The sequence below is a fragment of the Mus caroli genome, unplaced genomic scaffold, assembly GCF_978045245.1.
Source record: "Mus caroli unplaced genomic scaffold, Mus_caroli_1 scaffold_3, whole genome shotgun sequence".
Taxonomy (NCBI): Eukaryota; Metazoa; Chordata; class Mammalia; order Rodentia; family Muridae; genus Mus; species Mus caroli.
Genome location: NW_028227258.1, coordinates 32,268,642 through 32,285,861, shown reverse-complemented (window position 1 = coordinate 32,285,861; position 17,220 = coordinate 32,268,642). Strand labels below are relative to the sequence as shown.

The 17,220-nt window shown below is 42.8% G+C and overlaps 1 protein-coding gene across 6 annotated transcripts in view; it reads right to left on the bottom strand.

Annotated features, from left to right (window-relative positions):
• Positions 1 to 682: 682 nt before the first annotated feature.
• Ap1ar (adaptor related protein complex 1 associated regulatory protein) overlaps positions 683 to 17,220 on the bottom strand; it is a 29,684-nt gene continuing 13,146 nt past the window's right edge. Inside the window, exons 2-10 of one of the 6 annotated variants that reach the window (XM_021159018.3) lie at positions 16,661 to 16,709; positions 15,960 to 15,986; positions 14,105 to 14,130; positions 10,111 to 10,207; positions 8,783 to 8,881; positions 6,744 to 6,799; positions 6,061 to 6,134; positions 5,742 to 5,870; positions 683 to 2,486 (exon numbers count right to left, since the gene is read on the bottom strand). In XM_021159018.3, the coding sequence (XP_021014677.1) occupies positions 2,224 to 2,486; positions 5,742 to 5,870; positions 6,061 to 6,134; positions 6,744 to 6,799; positions 8,783 to 8,881; positions 10,111 to 10,207; positions 14,105 to 14,130; positions 15,960 to 15,986; positions 16,661 to 16,709 (820 nt within the window). In that variant the 3' untranslated portion in view covers positions 683 to 2,223. The remainder of the gene's footprint in view (positions 2,487 to 5,741; positions 5,871 to 6,060; positions 6,135 to 6,743; positions 6,800 to 8,782; positions 8,882 to 10,110; positions 10,208 to 14,104; positions 14,131 to 15,959; positions 15,987 to 16,660; positions 16,710 to 17,220) is intronic. The other 5 variants (XM_021159019.3, XM_029475321.2, XM_085835531.1 and 2 more) reach the window with 5 other exon arrangements.

The following is a 17,220-nucleotide window of genomic DNA, read 5'->3' as shown; positions in this document are numbered from 1 at the left end:
TGGAGTGGGGATTGCTAGGGCCGCCTAACCACACTGCGTTTTGGAGGGATGTGGATTAGGAAAGTGAATGCTGTTGAGCCGGGCCATCTAGGCAGAAGCTTGACTGAGTAGTGTTGAGTGCACTGGGGGCTGTGGAGGCCCCAGCTTAAGCAGCATCAGAGGCGAACAGTATTAGCACCTGGGCTAGAGACAGTTCTTGTGAAACTCTGGCAAAGAATGGGGCTGCTTTTTGCCCTTGTTCTAAGAATCTGCCTTAGGCAAAACTGAAGCGTTCTCTATGAATTTCATCAGCACAGGAGATTCCAAGACAGCCTGACAGTGACTCTGCTGTATGGTTATCAGGGATCACCCTTGTGCAGGTCTACAGTGAGAAAGATCCAACCAAGACCAAAGGACACACAAAATGTACACACAGGGTGAGGGGAAAAAGAGCGATGTTAGGTCTCAAGACTGGGACAAAAGGCTGAGGTGCCATTAACGCAGCAAAGCAGAGACTAGCTGCCAGTTCTCCCAGAACCCCCAGTCCCTGCCTGTTACAGAGAACAGCTGGCAAAACCGCATCCCCTACCCTAATTAAAAGCATTTCTTTCGTGTCTTCTTATCTTCATAGCTGGTTTAAGGAAATAATTAACACCAAGAGTCATACCACCTGCACCATTATGAAGCAATGATGCAAATATCATTAAATGTAAAAATGTTTATTCACAATCCTTGAGAAGTTACCATTCCTTCAGAAAATTCTTTATGAACAAAAAGCCAAGAAAATTACAACAGTAGCTTATGCCAAACCAAAAATATACATCTGATGTAATATAAACCTTAAAAAGCATTAACACAGGCAATGTGAATATAGAGTACCTTTAAATTATTTCCATGACACACCTACAATTTAAATCTTGAGATAGATATAAATAATAGCATAACCTAATGCATATTTACATATCAAAGTATATTTGTTTGTATGAGATTTAAAAATGACAAAATTACAGATGTCATTGTATAGCAGTTCAGATATCGAAAGGGCCACCCACATAAGTTTTCACGGACAGCAAGAACTCTACTATTTCTACCTGGACCGTCCTTGGACTGTTGAAAGCATGCACCATCGCTGCCGAAGAGAGAGGAACAGCAAGGGAGACAGAATACAGTGTGCTTGCCAAAGTGACAGCCAGTCCTCAGCCCAGCCAAGGACTGCAGTCAGGACACATTTCCCAGCCCTGGCCTTCTCTAAGACTCAGACACAGGTCGTCAATACGCCGACATAATTTGTTCCAGCCACAGAGCGCCTTGCACTACAAGGCAAAGGAAAGGGCGGTACAGCCAATGGGACCTTTCACATCAGAAAGGAGTGTGTGTACTTTGAAATACCCGTATTTTAGTGTTTTCTTAAATCATTCACAGAATATGTTCTGTGTAAAAATCTTTAAAAGATCATTCACTGGAAATATAGAATTTTTAAAAAAGAAAGTGAAAATTTAAAATCTCAATTCAAAGCCAATATAATGGCACGTGAAAGGAAGTAAAAATGTTAAATATGTATTTTTATGTATTAGTTTTAATTATTACCAACTCAAAGTGTCCAAACTCTGGAAGCATCTTTAATCCTGTCATCTCTTGCTCAGATTGAGTAAAGCAGGACTTAGGATGCGTGTGTGCGTGTGTGTGTGTGTGTGTGTGTGTGTGTGTGCGCGCGCGCGCGTGTGCGCGAGTGTGTAAGGAAGCCCGCATATCAGCACGATGCTCGGGCCATCTCCAATTACTGCCGCCAAGTAGACATGAGAGGTAAGAGTAACCAGGGAGACGCTGCTGGGAATGGTCTGCCTTCCCGGGGAACCCGCCCATCCCTCCTCATGCTGCCTGCACATATGCTGAGAAGTAACAAAAAATACTTTCAGATTTAGTTCTATAATAAGATAGGCTTAGGAAAGCAATCAGAGTAAAACCAATACAGACTTAAGATGCAGAACTTGGCGAGGTGAACAGAAAGGCATGAATGTGTGATATGTCAGATTCACTGAGTCAGTCCTGGGACGAAGAAGGCAGATGTTAAGATCATACCTGACTGAAGCACTCAGCTGTCCCTCCATTCCTGCTCCTTCTAGGAAAACAAGCATTTGTCACATGTTTTTTTTTTTTTTGCCGCCTTAACAAAAAGCCTTGGCATGCCACCTGTACATTCTAGTTGGTTTTTAAACGCTTGGTAAGTAAGGTCCCGGTTTCATCCTATCGGACCTGCTGGTCGGTATCAGACTGCTTGATGGCAGAATCCGAGAGCTCTAACACGGGGTTCACAAACCCGGAGTACTCAGAGTTGCCGTTGTCGTCCATCTCGGCACTGACAAAGTCGTTCTCCCACTCCAGCCCGTTGGAGTCATCCGAGGCGGACGTGGGGTTGCTGCCCTTCTTGCTGCTGTACTTCAGTGCTGCCCGCAGGATGTCTTCCTCTGTCTTGGAGCGCTCCCTCATGGGCAGCATCCTGTTCATTCCTAGCATTTCAAGAACATTGAAAGAAATCCCAGTAAGAATAAAAAGTTGTATTAAAAGCCAGCTAAGCCAGGGGTACTGACACACGCCTTTGATCCCAGCACCCAGGAGGCAGAGGCAGGTGGGTCTCTAAGCTCGAGGCCAGCCTTGTCTACAAAGAGAGTTCCAGGACATCCAAGGCTACACAGAGAAACCCCATCTGGAAAAACAGACAAAGAAACAACAACTTGCCAGCTTAATAATACGATTGTTCTTGATAGTCTCGAATAACCTGTGGAGTCAGTCCTGTGGCAGCTTCCTTAACAGAAAAAATATGAGGCATGATCTCCACACATCACGCCTTTGATAAAAAAACAAGCACTTGCAACACTGATCTCCTGATAAGAAAGAATTTCTGAAAGGCCACAAATCAAACACAACAGAGTCCAGAGTTCATTGCTCCAGGTCTCATATGGCCACCCGCTATCTCTGCCAAGGTCCTTTCCCAGCAGAGGACTGTTGCGTTTCCTGAGAAAGGTGAAGTCCGCACTAGAGAGATGACGTAGGCTTTCCCAGGACCCTGCCACACTGCACTTACTGCCAGTACATTAGCCAGCCCTAGGCTGAGTGCAGCACCATCATCGACTCCATTTAGAGTGCAAGACACTGCAGCAGAGAGGTGCATGCCCCCCGGTCACACAGCTAGGAAGCACAGCCTGGAACCCAGGGCTCCCTGCAGGCTGGGCCAGGCTCACACTCAGCTACTTCTAACCAAGGCAGAGTTTTAATTTCTCCAGTCTGGCCCCAAAGTCTGTGTTCTCATGACAGCTGGTTCTCTACTACAATGGAGTGCAGATGTTTCACAGTTCTAGATTTAATACTGAGTATAAACTGTTAGTAAAATCTTGGAACAGATGGAGAGGAGAAAGGACAGCGACTTCTAAATACAAACTGGCACTGGTAAAAGAACTAAAATCTCAGATGGGCAGAGGCTATAGGGAATAGGGGACACAATCAACTTTATTTTCTGACCTTAAAGAACCAGATCTCACGGGACAGAAAGAAAAAAGAGTATTTTATCTCTACCACTGTTGTCTGTCACTTCTGAAAACATTACAAAGACCCAACTCAATAAAGCAAATTACTTTTCTAGATGAGGGCACTATAAAAATATGAGCCAAGGTTGAGGAAACGGATGGCTCAGTTGGTAAACTGCTTGTCACATACAGGAGAACCTCTGTAGCCATGCAGAAGGCCTAGTGTGGCTGCAATTGTAATCTGAGAGCTGAAGAGGCAGAGACAAGGGGCTCTGCCGGCCAGCTAGCCTAAGCAGTAAGCTAAGTTCTCAGAGACAAGACAGACAGCCCTTGAAGCTGACCCCCGCCTCCACACACATGCAATACTCACACAGTGCACATACACATAGTGCACACACACACACACACACACACACACAATTTATACCACAGAGAAACTGTGGTCTGAGAATTCATATGCCTACGCATTTGTATAGAATGGGCCTGTTTCCTTGGACTGAAATTTCTCTAAAGGAAGCTGCAATTGTGTATCGAGCAAAAAGGTTTTCAGTGGATTCTTTCCTTTGCCTACCCTAGTTGAAAAATTGTGCTAATAAGCTGAGTGATGACCAGGACAGTCTTATCTATGAATATGATTCACACACACATATGACGGAGTAAGTACGTATGAGCTGGAGAAGGGGACACCAGGAAGATTTAACAAGCTAATGTAGCCTGCCACAAAGCTATTCAAGTTCCCTGTCTTTTAATTGACAAAACCAATTAGCATGATTGAAGGATATCTAAGATCTATTTCATTGAAACATCCTATGGATTGCCTAAAGCTTACTGGTTCTCTTTAAGTTCTGTACTCTAACTCTTTTTGACGCTGTGTATTTTTCACATGGGGTTGGTGTTGAAAACAAGCCAATATTTTTGCTACAATCCTGAGCACGTGTGCATGCCATCCCCTGTGTTGGGCATTTTATAAAGTTAATGCCAACCATTTTCATTTCCCCCACATAGGGTTTTTATTATTTCTTTTTTGTGTGCTGAAGATCAAACCCAGGGGGCTCGAGAGATAGCTCAGCAGTTAAGAGCACTGACTGTTCTTCCAGAGGTCCTCAGTTCAATTCCTAGCAACCACATGGTGGCTCACAACCATCTGTAATGGGATCCGATGTTCTCTTCTGGTGTGTCTGAAGACAGCTACAGTGTACTCATATAAATAAATAAAAAATATCAACAATAAAATAAAATAAAAACTATTAAAAAAAAAACCTTAAAAAAAAAAATCAAACCCAGGTCTTTGCACGTGGTAGGCAAACCCTCTCCCTTTGAGCTACAGTGCCCTCCCTGGCCAAATCCTTTAGAGTTTAGTAATACATTAGCACTTAGATGAAACAGCAAAAATTACCCTTTATTCTTCCCTCTTGGGGACGAACAACCATTGCCGAGAGAGATTATGTAGCTATGTAAGTACCACAGCTTGGAAGACCAACCAGTTAAAATCCAAACTTATATCTACAGAACATCCTCTGTTCTACAAAAACCCTAAAGAATTAAATTGTTCATTTATAGTAAATCACACGGTAGCTGACCTGACTTTAAACTGCTCAGGAGGCAGAAATCCTTCAAGTGGAAAACTCCATGAGTTAGGTTAGAAAAAAAAAAAAAATTAAATTAACACTTGCTTTCTTAATCTCAAAAAACATAAAAATTTAAGTAATTTTCTAAACAACTGATTATGAGATTATAATTACTAATAAATTAATAGTCATGGTTGGTATGATGGCTGAACTGGTAAAGGTGCTTGCTGCCAGGGAGCCTAATCTCTAGGCGCCAGGTCGTGCAAGGAGAGAACCAATGCTCCCATACTTGTTCTCTGACCTCTACACTTGTGATGTGCACATCATAAGCATACACACCCACACCCATACTCACTCACTCTCTCTCTCTCTCTCTCTCTCTCTCTCTCTCTCTCTCTAAGAAACAATAATTGTTAGCTAGGTATTGAAGTGCATGCCTTTAACCCCAGTACCCAGGAGGTAGAGGTGGTGGATCTCTGTGAGTTTGAGGCTAGCCTGGTCTACAGAGTAAGTTCCTGGACACCTAAGGCTAGTAAAACTCCATTTAAAAAAGTCTGATTATGATTTTACATGGACTCGCATATAGTCAATTTAAATACCATGAAACGTAAGGCAGAAACCATTTGGACTAAGACAGGAATTTGTGACTCTCAGGGAAACTGAGGCAACAGACCTTCTTCATCTTCCCACTCTAGGTCTAAGGAGGTGCTGTCGTCATTTCCACTCGTTGATTTGGTTTTGGTCATCAGGTCACAGCTGCTCTCGGTGTTTGGTGTCAGCACTGTGGCGTCAGAGGAGAGTCCTGGAACACACACCAAGGGAACCGAAATGTCACACGACTCTGACCACAACAGGCACTTTCTCTTTTTCTTTTTAGGGAACAACTGTCTCTCTCTCTAAATCTTAACATTCTTATAATTTTCCAGAGAAATATAGTTCGTAATGTGGTGAGAAGTGACTGATGCTGTGCAGAGAATATTTTAAAGACTTACTACTGCTCCGAAACACTTCATACTGTGACTTTATGTTTCTTAAGGAAGATTCAAAGTCATCTTCTGGTCCTGCACTGTAATAAAAGTGAATTTTAAAAATGCATTAGTAATAGATTCAAGCGAACGAGCACCTGTTTCAATGGTGGAGCTTCGGGACTGAAGCCTACTTTCCCAAGTTGTACCTGTTGTACAATCGGGATAGTCTGTCTGGAGGAAATGGGTTTTACTTTACTTAATGCTATCAGGAAACTGAAAACAGACTGACAAATTGTGAAGGCCAGGCCTCAGAGCTGAACTGTACAATAACCCTATACTAACAAGCAGATCAAGTTCTCCATTAAGGAAGATAAACGACTAAGGTATTGTCAACTTACCTGCAGGAACCTGGTTACCACATCCCTTTCTACATGATGATGCTATTACTCTTACAAAGGCATCAAAGTCAATTTGAATAAATGATCACTTATAGCTTAAAAGACCCAATGCTCTCAGTATTCTGGGACAGTGTCTTAGAGGAAACTGTATATGTGTATATACAAGTGAGTGCACAGGCACGCACACACACACACACACACAGGGGAGGACACTAAGGATTGAACCTGGGCCTCCTCGAGCATGCGAATACGTTTACAAACACCTTGGGGCACACAGTGTTGTTTCAGAGCAAAGGCCGTGCTCTTTACCTTGGACAGTCGCCACTGCTGGAATGATAGTGCTGAGCAACTCTCTGCTTCTCCTGCTTCGGAAACACAATGCAATACAAAGTCATTTCGATGCCAAGTTACTCTCTTAAAAAATACCATGCAATGCCAACATCCTCCTTTGTCTAGTTTCTAAAAACAAAAGGTTAGCATTATTCCACTGAAATAATTTTCCTTCATCATTCCTTCATCATCTACATCCTCGTATTTAAGGACAGAATTTTTCTCAGCGTATCAGTGTGTGTCGTTTTAGTGCCGAGAATATTCAGAGTTGTGAAGTGGATGTAAACAGGTGTATATGTGCTGGTGTCCCTAACATTCTCAGTACTCCTACGAACTCCCTGACTAGAAGATAAGGCAGTCAACCGTTAGGTCCCACTGCAGTTCTCTTTGGCTGGAATAAGGAGCAATCCAAGGGCCTGAAAGCTGCTCTGACTCAGGTACTTTAATGGCAATGGTTTGGTTTTACGACTGGACTCAGCAGAGCTGTCCAAGTTGTGCTTTGAAGGTGGCTGTGTATTCCTGGCCTGAGTGTTAGTTTCTGCTTCTCCACCTGTTGATCACAGATGGCCACCGTCCTGCCGTAGCTGACCCAGTTGCTATGAAAAGTAACGAACCAGTGCCTGTCTGCATAGTTGGGTTCATGTACGACATGCAGATGATGTATTCCCAAAGCAAGCATGTAGTCATGGGGACAGGAACACAAAGATTACCCAAACTGACACATCAAATGGGGTGCTTTAATCCAGTGGTTCTCAACCTTCTTAAGGCTGTGACCCTTTATACAGTTCCTCGTGTTGTGGTGACCTCAACCATAAAATTATTTTTGTTGCTACTTCATAACTGTAATGTTGCTGCTGCTATGAACTGAAATGTAAATGTCTGATATGCAGGGTATCTGATATGCGACCCCTGTAAAAGGGTCACTTGATCACCAAAGGCGTCTCGGCCCACAGGCTGAGAACCACTGCTTTAACCAAAGACATGGTAGACAGAGGATTTATTAATGTAAACAAGAATGCCTATATTAAGAGCAACAATTAGTTTCATAGAAAGTGACAGTGAACTCTAAAGTTTTCCACTACTTAGGATGTACTGTAAAGAGGCACTTCCCCGTGAAGCATCTGCTGAAACCCACCCCGCGAGAGAGAGAGGGAGAGAGAGAGAGAGAGAGAGAGAGAGAGAGAGAGAGAGAGAGAGAGAGAGAGAGAGAGAGAGAGATCATATAGAAATCACAAAGACAGAAGTTTTCAGATAATCTGAATCTGGAGTTTTGTACTATTGGACACTGGACCATTGTATACTGGTGGCAAAGCCACACAGGGATTGATGACTAAGCACCACTGCGCCTGAGCTCCGGCTCTCCTGTGTGTCAGCAGCAAGATCTGCCCTTCAGCTTCCTCATCTTAAAGTAGGGTTTCAAATGCCACCTTCTCCGAAGACTGTAAACTTTAAACTAAGACCCTTCTCAGCAGTGTTTCTGACACTTAGTCCTATAGACAGACATCTGTTCCTGGTAGTTAGTAAGTATGTGGAAATGCCACACTCCCTTGTCATGGTAAATCTGTCACTTAATGTCTCAAACACATAAGAAGTTGAGAAGTAAACAAGACCCCTAGCGAGCCATAAAGCAGGTGGCTTGTCTTTAAGAGTGAGAGTCTTACCATTTAAGAAACTGTTTAATAATCTTCATGAACATACACTAAAATACTTGAGAGATTATATTAGAAGCTAATTTTGAAATATCTGTCCTGTAAACACAGTACTCCCTAGGCTAAACAAGAGTCAGGTCCTCTAACCTACAGCTACGCTTACAGTGTAGTATCAAGTAGTATTTTATGTTACTTCTAGAAGATAAAGGTGGATTAATTTGCCTTTTGGGTTCCAGAGACTATATGCATAAGTCCATCCTCCACTAAACAAGGAGCGGTTGAGTCTAGGAGAGAGGTCCCCACTTGGAATGGTCAGCGGAAACAAGGAGAGAAGGAGCCCTGCTGTGCGCTGGGGTCTGTCCCCCTCACCTCCAGGAGCTTCCGCTGCCTTGCTGCCCTGGCTGCTTCACGCTGGGCAGCGTATAAAGCTTCCTCTTCTAGTCTTAACTTCTCCTCTTGTAAGGCTAACTGTACATGAACAAAACGATAAGGGTTAACAGAAACCAGAACCTGTCTAGCTGCTCTCAACACCAGCTGTTCTCATTCGAAAACAAAACATAAATCATTGAAAATAACTCATATCTACGAAACGTATCAAAATTGGATGTCTGTAGCTGCTCACTTCAAATTCCTTTATAAAATATCCCAGATGAAATGTAAGACATATTGGATTCTGTAGAAAATGCACTGGCTGTCATTTTCAGGCATCATTTTAGTACTTACCACCTGACAACAATGGCTCTGGCCCTCACAGATCAAAAAGTCTAGAATCCAAGGTCAATCCCACCCCTGCTTCTCCCGGAGTCTTGTCCTCCCACTTAGTTGACTTCTATACACATTTCTCAACTTTATTAGTATTCGTTATTCAAAAACTACTCTTTAATTTACATTCTTACCATCCATAATAGCATACACAAAACCCTAGGGATAACTTACTGCATTTTAAATCTAAGGTAACCTTAGATTAAAACTGTATTTTAAATTTAGCACTAACTAACCTCTTTTTTAGCTATAATGTGTAGATTAAATTAATACATTTGTAAATCCCAAATGGTAGTAAACATACTGTTCTTTATTTTTACTTAAAAAAAAAAAGTCTTTTTGGTACTGTGGACTGAACCCAGCACCTGTGTTTTGAACTAGAGTCTCACTACATAGTTTGGGCTGTCCTTAAACGTGCTATGTGCCCGGGGCTAGCCTCAGACTCACATGCTCCTGCCTGCGCCTCTCCAGTGCTGGGAGCTGCAGGTACACAGCACTGCGCCCAGCTCAGAAGACAGGATGAAGGGCAAGTGGTTGTCTTTAACTTAGTGCTAGTGAAGCCGTGGTTACAGGCCATTTCCATAAATTTATGTAAGAATTATGACCGCTCAAGGTTCTTGGTTCACTGAGAACAAATAAACCCAAGACACACAAAAACTTAGACATGAGTGCTGACCCAGAAAAGTATTTGTTCTTGCTTGGCACGTCTACTAGTGAACTGAGAACTGTACTTAAAGAGTACTGTACAGTTGTCATGTGACATCACATGAGATGAAATCAAATTAATTATAGTAAGCTGGAATACGTTTTCCTCTTTAAATAACTTTTTTCTGTATTTATGTAAACAGAGGTCAGGACTGTTGGCAACACGTAGGTGAGCCCGCCCGTCAACAGGGTTCACAACGTGGGCTTCAACTGTGGGGCAGGCCACTTACCTCCCTCTGGATTTTCCTATCCACATCTTTCTGCTTTTCTGCAATAGAATCATAATGCCTCTCTTGTAAGTCAACGATTTCTTCTTCAGTAAGTGGCCTAGAGAACACAGGGAGGGAGGGAACAGGGAACAAACAAGACAAAACAAAAACCCCTTCTGATGAACCTGGTCCAGATAAAACATTCCAAAAGTCAGGGGAATACTGAAAATTTACTGCCAAAAATATATGAACACAACAGAATATAGCTTCGATTGTTCCGTGACACTCTAACAACGGCCTTCGGTCAGTTAAGGTGTTGTGCTTCCCGTTACAGAGCTGCTGCTCTTCACAGGCTCTGCTTCCCAGCTACTGTACCCCAAGGCCTCACCTCAGAGTGTAACCTCAGTATGCTCTACTCTCTTCTCACTGCTCAGTCAGAACCTGATCCTGCCAGTCATCCTGCCAGGAGGCCCTTCCCCCTCCCCCCACTAACCAATAAAGACAGCAATCTCCTGGCTTCCACTCAGGAAATGACCATCTCATAGCTGGTCTGAATTCCACACACCTTCCCACGTTTCTTCCATGACACCAGTCACTCTGCTCACCCACTCTGGGCCCCGAGTCTTTCTACTTTTAGTCCCTTCTGCTGTGGACTGCTAGAAAAAAATGCAGCAATAATTTGGCCCTCAGGCTCCAGCAACAGTCTCGGAACTTACACAAGGCGACCACCTGCACTAACTACCCCGTAGCTTCCTTAAGTTTCTGATTCAAGCTTTTTCCTTAAGGGCAACTTCATTTCACTTCCACTTCGGTGCTTAAATTCACCGTATTCTTGCTTCCCTTCCTAAAGATGACCTACCTGAGGTCATCACTACCCTTATGATCCTTCAAGTCCATGGCCTGCATCTCCAGTACTTCACGCGTGCAGCCACTCCATGTAAGTACAGGTAGAGATTACACGGGAGGGAAATGAGATGGACAGGATTAAGACAAGCATGTGATAGAGCTGGGATGTAAATGCAGGCAGTCCAGCACCGGCCTACCCAGTGTGCTTCCTGTCTCTGTGCCCTTGTTTCAGCTCATTCCTCAGGCCCCTGAAGACATCAGCTGCCATCACTCCAGAAACTGGTGACCAGCAGTGTCTCTGCCGCTAAACAGCACAAACAACTTGGGTCCTTCTGAACTCCATGTCATGAGCAGGCTGAGCAGCCCCTCTAGCATGGCCTGCATCTGGACCTTCTCATCTCTCTTTTGCCTTCCTACGCTCTCTGGGTCTTTGTCTCTATGACTTCTTAACCATTCTCAAAGTCCTTTTACTATGTGCAGGGTCTTCCCCATGCTCCAGGAACCCTACTCTCTTATCCCCCAATCCAGGTACGTGACCTGACCTGCTCTGAGGTGGTGGGGACTGACCCTGGGTGCATGCTAGGTAAGTGCCCTGCCACTGAGCTAGTTACATCTGGGCACAGCAATATAGGTTAATAAGGCTAGCATTCACAAAGACCAAAAGCTCTGAGATACACACACTCACACACCACACACACACGCACACACTCACACACACTCACACACACACACACTCACACACACACTCACACACACACTCACACACACACACTCACACACACACACACACACACACATGCACACACACTCACACACACACACACACACGTATATGTATGTGTCAGTGCAGGAACACAAATACCCTAGAACTTATGGAGCACTTATTTAAAAGCTTACTTAAAATTTTTTCATTCAATATATTTTGATCATATTCTTTCCCCTCCCTCATTGCCTCCCAGATCCTTCGCCATTCAATTTCTCTTCTCTGCTACTTAAAAAGAAAACCAATAAACAAAAACCAAAAATAAATAAGCAAAAACCAAAAATGAAAAAGAAAGAAAAAGAAAAGAAAATCAATTAAGAAAAAAGTCAAAAGAAAAGAAGAAGCTAACAAAAAAGGCAGAGAGTGTTTTGTGTTGGCCAACTCCCCCTGGGCTTGGGCTGCCCTGGACTGCGGTTGATGTATACCCAACAGCAATACTCCATTGGAGAAAGCTGGCTCTCCCCTTCCCAGCAGGTATCAACTGCAAACAGTTTCTCGGCCAGGGGTAGAGCTTTGTCTGGTCGGAACCGGTGCACAGAAACCCTAGACTTTTACTGCCTTCATAACCTTCGCTACATTTACGTTATTATCTACGGTCTCCCAGCACTGGCGTCTAATGGATTCTCTCACTCTGTATGGACATTCTTTGATTATGTGTGAAGGTCTCTCTGCCTGAATAATACTTGTTAGCCAGCTCTTTAGAGATCAGCCCAGGGATTGTCTATTTAAAAGTAGTCCCTTTGGACCTACTCCCTGGACACATTTGGGTCGCAGGGATTCTCGAGGTTTACTAGTGTGTCCTTTAACGGCTGCTTTCATTGCTACCTCATCTTGAAATGTAATCTTTCTCTCAGTAAGATATACTTTCTTCTACACACACACACACACACACACACACACACACACACACACACAGAGGAGAGAAACACACTGGGGAGAGGGGAAGGGTGGGAGGAGGGGGATGGAGGAGATCCAGAGCACTGTGACGAGACTAAACCAGGACTTTGCAAGTGCTGGGCAAACATTCAACCACTGAGCCATTTTCTCAGCCTTTGTCTGCTTTTTCTTTAAGGGTGTCACACAGCCAGACAGTCCTCCAGATGTGTCTATCATGTGCCTACTTCACCTGATCCTGCGGCTGCAGTGCTGACATTACAGGTGTGTAATATCACACCAAGTTTTCACTTGATTTTCAAGTCCAGTATCTAACACAGTGCCTGCACATGGACTGCCCAATAAAGGGTCACTGAAGTAAACAATGCAAGGACAAAATACCCCAAAGAGGAAACAACTCCACTGACACTAGGAACTTAATTTTTATTCATTTTTACGTGTATGGGTGTTCTGGCTCCATGTGTACCACTTGTATACCTAGTGTCTAGGGAGGCCAGAAGAAAGTATTAGATTCCCTAGAACTGGAGTTACGGATGGCTGTAAACACTACGTGGCTGCTGAAAATCAAATCTGGATCCTCAGGAAGAGCAGTCAGTGCTCTTAACCTCTGAGCCGTCTCTCCAGCACAGGACTTTCTTGAGTTCAAGGTAAGATGCTTCTTTTTCATGCAGTCTATGCAATTTTAATAGCAGATAAAAAGGTTATATAAATAAATTATATTACCAAGATTCTAGTTACTGCTGAAGTTGTAAAAGGTTTCTTAATTTGAAGAATATTTTAGAATGTCAAAAAGAAGAAAAAGGGGGTAAAACAAATATAAAAAGAAATAGAGTTATCAGTGTTAAGTGGCTTTGGGAAAACTAAATGATTTACAGCCTAGGTCCAAAAGAAAAAATCTGAGAAATTAATATATATCATTTTTTAAATATTCAAAATATTGTTCCGGGAATGTATTATTTGTCTTACTTTTATGTAAAAAGAAAGTTTTGTTTCTGAAACATAAACTGTTCAGTGTCTTGAAGACTATGGTAAGATTCTGGAATCTGGCCCTGAAGAGCCCACATCTGTAGTTTAAGTTCTGAACCATCCTGCAGAGAAGCCCCCTTAAGCAAGAAGGTAAACAGCTCAAAATGGCTTCAGGAAGTCCCTGAAACAAACAAAATTCACCAGACCCCTCCCTGCCAGAGTAGAAAAAACTGAGAGTCATTCTCAGGTAAGTCTTGCTGCAAAGAGGACTCTGAGACCAGATCAGCTGCCTACAGAAGGTGTGGACCAGCTGAGGCACCTGAAGGAGAGCTGCCTGCAGGCTGTCAGTGCTCCATGATCCCAGCCTGTGAGCTGTCACCTATGTCTGGGTGGCTTTGCTGATGCAGCTGTCTTTGAGTCATGGGCGTGAGCAGGTGTGTGGGTTGTATCTCCCCATGAAGTTTTGTCACACAACACTTACACATTTGTTTTTTGTTTTTTTGTTTTTTTTTTGTTTTGTTTTGTTTTTTTTTTGATAAACCTTACCTATGGCTGCTTCCTGGGCTCTCCCCCTGCACAAAAATTAAACAAGTAAAAGAATTTTCACTAGGTGAACTCACTATTTAAGGCAAGCCAAAGCAATTTTCATTTAATCAAAAATACTTTTTACTTACCTATTTCTGTCACAGTAAACGAATCTCATTATCAAAATGATTTGAGACAAACAAAAACTTTACTATTTTTCAAAGGCAAAAACTCCATTATAGAACAAACATTTGTTGGCTATTTCTTAATTATTTTTTAACAGACACATGCTATGTAGCAAACAAACTCTCACAGTTAGGCTATGCCAGACCACACGCTCACTGTGTCTTCCACATTTGTGGCTGATCTCTGTTATTCAGATTTCAAAGGGTTAAATTTTTTACTGCCCATTGAAGGGTTTTTGCAACCCTCACCTGGAAGTCAGTACCTTTAGACTTTTATCCACTTGAGAGTACAGAGAATAGCGAGTCCCTGAAGAGTTGGCCAAGGATGTGTGTTCCTAGCTAAGGTACAACAGTATCACTGTGCCCTCTGGCACACTTCTCACACCAAAGAGCAGCCTTTGCCATTGCTGCTTGTGTTTTGTGGTTTCACTGCTTAAAATTATTCCTGAGCTGTGGAGATTGTGCCGTAAACTAAAACCAGCACCCAAAATAAGGCCTGTAGCTGCTTTCTGGTGTTCCTGACCACAGAAAGGTGTGATGTGCCTTGTATAGAGCAGATGTAGGGTAGGTTATGCTGACATAAGCACAAAGCCAGCAAGTCAGCAGTCTACGCTAAGGACAGTTTTCTATAGCAAACGATGAAAAAAGCCTATGAACTACCAGGCAATGAAGATGCTGCGACCAGAGGTTTCAGGGATTGACCTTAGTTTTGCTAGGAGGAAGGACCGCTCATGCCTTCCATCGGGACCCTGAAGGACCACTCATGGCATCCATCGGGACCCTGAAGGAAACACTATAGTTACAGTATGAACTGGGGCTGGAGAAATAGTTCAGTGTTGTGACCAGTGCTGCTGCTGCGGAGTGATCTGAGGTTAGTTCCCAGCACCCACGTCACGCAGTTCACAGCCGCCTGTGATTCCGGCTGCAGAGGGTCTGATCTACTGCCTTCCTCAGCTCTCTCAGAGCACCGCACACATGGCAGATGCTCAACAAATATACGCACGGTGAATAAAACTAAGAAAAGCATCTACAAAAAAGAAAAAGAAACTAACTGTTTCAGTTACTCTTATAAAATAATAAAATTTAGTAGTTGTTACCCTGGTTTTTTCAAAACAAGCCATAATTACTTGAAGACTAATTTGGGCTTATGACTATTTCTTATACATTTCAACTACACATATCTGTCAGCTAAAATATATTACTAAGTTAGCTGTAGGAATCAAATTCGAAATGGCCTACAGTCATGTCGGAAGTAGCGTCACACAACAGGATGGTGTGTAAATTGACCATGGCAAGCAGGGCAGAGCAGAGGCTGGTCAGCAGAGTGAGGGCTAGCAAAAAGCTAGAAGGCAACCGCTGAAAGCACCTTAGGGAAGCAGGAAGCCTCAGGCTGTTCTGAGAAGGATGCTGCTGGGGTGGGGTGTGCCACTGAGAAGCCTCACTTGTGACGGAGGAGGAGGAGAAGGTGGTGACTGCTGGGAAGGGAAGGGAAGGCAGAAGGTTCTTCTGAGGCCAGTGCTGGTTCCCTCAGAACACAGGCTGCACGGGCCTCTGAGCTGTCCTCCCGCATGGGGCGTGGGCCCTGCTTTTAGGTTTTTTTGTTGCAGAATGGGTGAGAAGTGAAAAGCAAGGCAAAAAGTGGTCCAAGGAACGCCACAACCGTGGTAAGAAAAACCAAGTCAGACACTTACCTCATCACTCTCCACGAGGTTCTCAAACTGAAAGGACAAAAAGACAACCATTAGGAGGGATGTTTGACGACTAGACACATTTCACAAGAAACATTACTCTCTTTTAGCCTTAAAAATATAAATTTTATATGCATACGGGACCTAAGAAGTTGAGTGCCTTTTATAATTAGCACATTTGATATATCTTAGTCAGCAAAATGGCCAACCCAAGCATGTGTCTGTCTGTCTCTCTCTCTCTCTCTCTCCCTCTTTCTCTCTCTACACATATATATATATGTATATATATAAATTATTTTTCTGTCTATCAGAATCTACATTACTGAGCCATGCCTAATGGCTCAGATTTGTAATCTCAGCTACTCTGAAGGTGGAGGCAGGATGACGCCAAGCTTAAGACAGCCCTGGTGACACAGTGAGTTCAAGGCCAGCCTGTATGACCTAGTGAGACACTGTCTTCAAATGAAAAGTCAAATACGAGGGATGAGGCTGTCAGTCAGAGTCTAACCCACCATTCATGAGGCCCGCCTCCAAAGCAACCAACAATATTGAAACTGAGAGTTACTTTTTCCGATTTAGTCCACACTAAGTGCAGGGCTAGAATGTGCACGTACACTCACTCACGTGCATAAAGTAAACTGTAAAGAAGAAAGCAAAGACCTCGGGGGCTCTGGGTCCCTCCCACCCAGTGCTCAAGGACCCACCTCTATGGTCAAGTGTTCTCCTCTTGGGCATGTCCTAAAATACTTTGACCTAGGGAGAAAAAAATATAAGACGTTAAAAATCACAACTAAATCTAAAATTGAATTAAAATTATGGCATAAACATATTCCTACAACATACAACTGTAAATTCTCCAATACAGAGTACCTTGTATTTCTAAAAACAAACCAAAATTACCTAAGAATATATATATATAAATAGTTCAGATTTTTAAACTTCATCTTAAGTATAGCTAACCAATCTTTTTATTGGCACTAATGTTTTTACTTAGACTGTAATTATAAGTTAATTTACACAAACATTACAGAGAACAAAATACAGTGAATTTAATTTTTAGTTCATTTTATTGTATCAAATAAAATATCTTGTTAAAATGGAGGTAAATATAATCAATTTACAGGTACTGCATGAAAATAACAATGAAATCCATTATTATTTATAATTAATAATCAAAAAACCAGAAATCCCTTTAAAAGCACCCAAAAGGCCATACTCAATAATATACATGACTGTGTCCTTTAGGTTTTCAATATACGTAAAA